We start from the raw sequence: 2,500 nt of genomic DNA, 5'->3' as shown, positions 1-2,500 counted from the left end.
ATGCGGCAGGGGCCTGAACGGTCTGCTCCTGCCTAGCCACGAGAGCACTTTCTTCCAGTCCCACGGCGGCCGTGCACGCTCCCTAGCCTTGCGCGCCTCCAAAACGAAGGTGGGGCTGGGAAAGAGATTCTCCACCAAGTCCCGCTTTGCAAAAAAAAAGGAATAGATCTAATCCTCGCCATGGCTTCCCCTCTGGAAACTATATCACCAGTGGCCATGATATCACCAGTGCCCTCTAACCTCCTCAGCCACTTTGACACTTACTTTATTTCCAGTTGTGTGTTGACAGGGCCATGGTTATTACCATTGTTATTTTAAATTAAAGCCCGCATAGCTAGCACTAGTCACTAAAGAGAAAGATGGCCCAGTTGCAACGGTAACCTATAGCCTTATAGACAGGTATTGTTTTGAAAACACACAAGTAATATATGTCACCGCAGACATAACAAGCAGTCTCCATGGCTGCAAATGTTTGTTGTTGCAGCGTGCCATATCACTTCTGGCGATTGTTACTTCTCCTCTGATGAATCCCCGTATTTATATGTGATTTATTTTTTATTTTGTAGCACAAACAGAAATCCATAAACTGTCGGTTCAGCGCCATTGACTCTTTGATCAGTTACTGGGCTATTTTTTCTCCCGTCAGTGAAGAGAGATTAAAAGCCTTTATTTTCAGCACTGTTTGTACTGCAAAGGTACGAAGCTAAATGAACAATAAAAGTGTACTTAAAATGTAGCCTCTGTACTCTTTTATTCAGCAGCCTCCAAACTTATAGCTGCCTGTATCAGCCTCTTAATTAGACCGCTACAGCGATTTCCGAAAACATTTAGCTGGTCTATACAAAGGAAATAAAACCACATTGTCAACTCAAGAGCGCTCCAGAGTTTAAAAGGGGCTTCTCTGTAACCTATTGAAATAAGTATTGAAGAGTACAACGCCTTCGTCTTTGTCAGAGTGATAGTAGTTTGCCTGTCAGATCTGTTTTTCTCTCAGAGGAAATCACACAATTTGACTACTGGAGACATTTAAATCGAATCCTGTTTTTGTCAAGATAAGTATAAACTTTTTAGGGAGGTGGGGAAGGAAGATTGAAATCTAAGGGGGGGGGGAATCCTAGATCTGTGTGCCGAATGGAGTAGCCCGTTATTCCCGCTGGGGAAGGGAAAAATTAAAAACCCATCTGCTCTTAGTTTTGGGTCTTAAAAGTTAGCAAAACATATATTGGAGAAGCTATTCTCACCTATGTGTGTAACACACACACCAGTTAAATTCTATGTTAAAAATGGCGTGTTTGTCGAGTGGTTTTAATTTACATATCTGGAATCTGATTTTCAGAACACTGTAATTCTGCCTTCCCCGCCCCATCCAATGTCTCTCCGGGAAAAAAATAGAAGTTGAACATTATCAAAAGCTAACAAATAGCTTTCTGCCTTTAATTGCTATGGCGCAATACTGATAGCATGTCGTTATCATCGGAAAAGTTGACCAAGGCAGGTTAAATAATTTAATAAGGATCTGTTTGTAATTATGTTATTTACAAGGTATGACAGAGATTTGAAGAAGAAACAGAAGCTGATCTCAGGGAAATGGACGGGTTTGGGTGACCCCTGGAGCATGGAGTTTGAATTATGGAGATGGGGGGCTGAGAGGTGAATATGGACTAGAGGAGAACAAGATGACTTTTCACCTCAACACATTTAACTTTTAAATCCAAATAAACGTCTCGCGTTACTAGATCATCACATTATAAAATAAAAGGACAAATCACATTCAAAGTTTTAAGATGTCGAGAAAGAAGTATTGACTTTGCCCACCGGGGAAAATATGTAAAATAAGTTCCAAATGGAAAGAGTGCATTTAAAAATAAACTTGGGGCAACTTTATAGCATTTTCTCTTTTAACTATCCATTGCTAAAATTAATTAGATTAAAATTTGACTCAGAGGGCCAGGCATTTAATGTTACATATATGTACTACCTAGGGTAGTAACAATAAAACTTTTACTTTCTAAATATTTTCCAATAATATGGAATTTTAATTAACATGATAAATAAACTAAAAGAAAAATAGATACAGTAGATCAATTTTCAGTACCATGCCCTCTAAACTGAGTGATACAAACTCAGCAACTTAAACTGTTACCAAAGCTTAAACTTTCTCACCTGTTTGGTCATTGAATCTATTAGACGAACGTACAAATCCTGTTCTGTTCTAACTCCTAGGAGGAAAAAACAGAGACAAATTCTTACTAGAATTACAGTAGTGAGCCACCCAAATTACATAATGGACATATGAGGTCAGTCAATTAAGTGCTATGAGCAATATATCAAAACATATCTGAATTTTTTAAAGGGAAAGAATTTTAATCAAAACTTATCTACGACAAAGTTATTGTCAACTGGATTATATCCAAGGGTTTATATTCAAGAAAATATTAAACACTCTCATTAACTCTAAGAACATATTTCATATTTTCATTTTATTGGTCTGTGTGGTCAT

The 2,500-nt window shown here is 38.0% G+C and overlaps 1 protein-coding gene across 5 annotated transcripts in view; it reads right to left on the bottom strand.

Moving 5' to 3' along the window:
- EBF3 (EBF transcription factor 3) overlaps window positions 1–2,500 on the bottom strand; it is a 129,122-nt gene that overhangs the window by 124,712 nt on the left and 1,910 nt on the right. For all 5 annotated transcript variants that reach the window (XM_084635620.1, XM_084635622.1, XM_084635621.1 and 2 more), the window contains exon 4: window positions 2,164–2,219. In XM_084635620.1, coding sequence (XP_084491746.1) covers window positions 2,164–2,219 — 56 coding nt within the window. The remainder of the gene's footprint in view (window positions 1–2,163; window positions 2,220–2,500) is intronic.

The sequence above is a fragment of the Lepidochelys olivacea genome (genome assembly GCF_965140295.1).
Source record: "Lepidochelys olivacea isolate rLepOli2 genome assembly, chromosome: 7".
NCBI classification, from domain to species: Eukaryota; Metazoa; Chordata; order Testudines; family Cheloniidae; genus Lepidochelys; species Lepidochelys olivacea.
The sequence above is the reverse complement of the archived record's forward strand: the minus strand, read 5'-3'. Positions and strand labels throughout refer to the sequence as shown.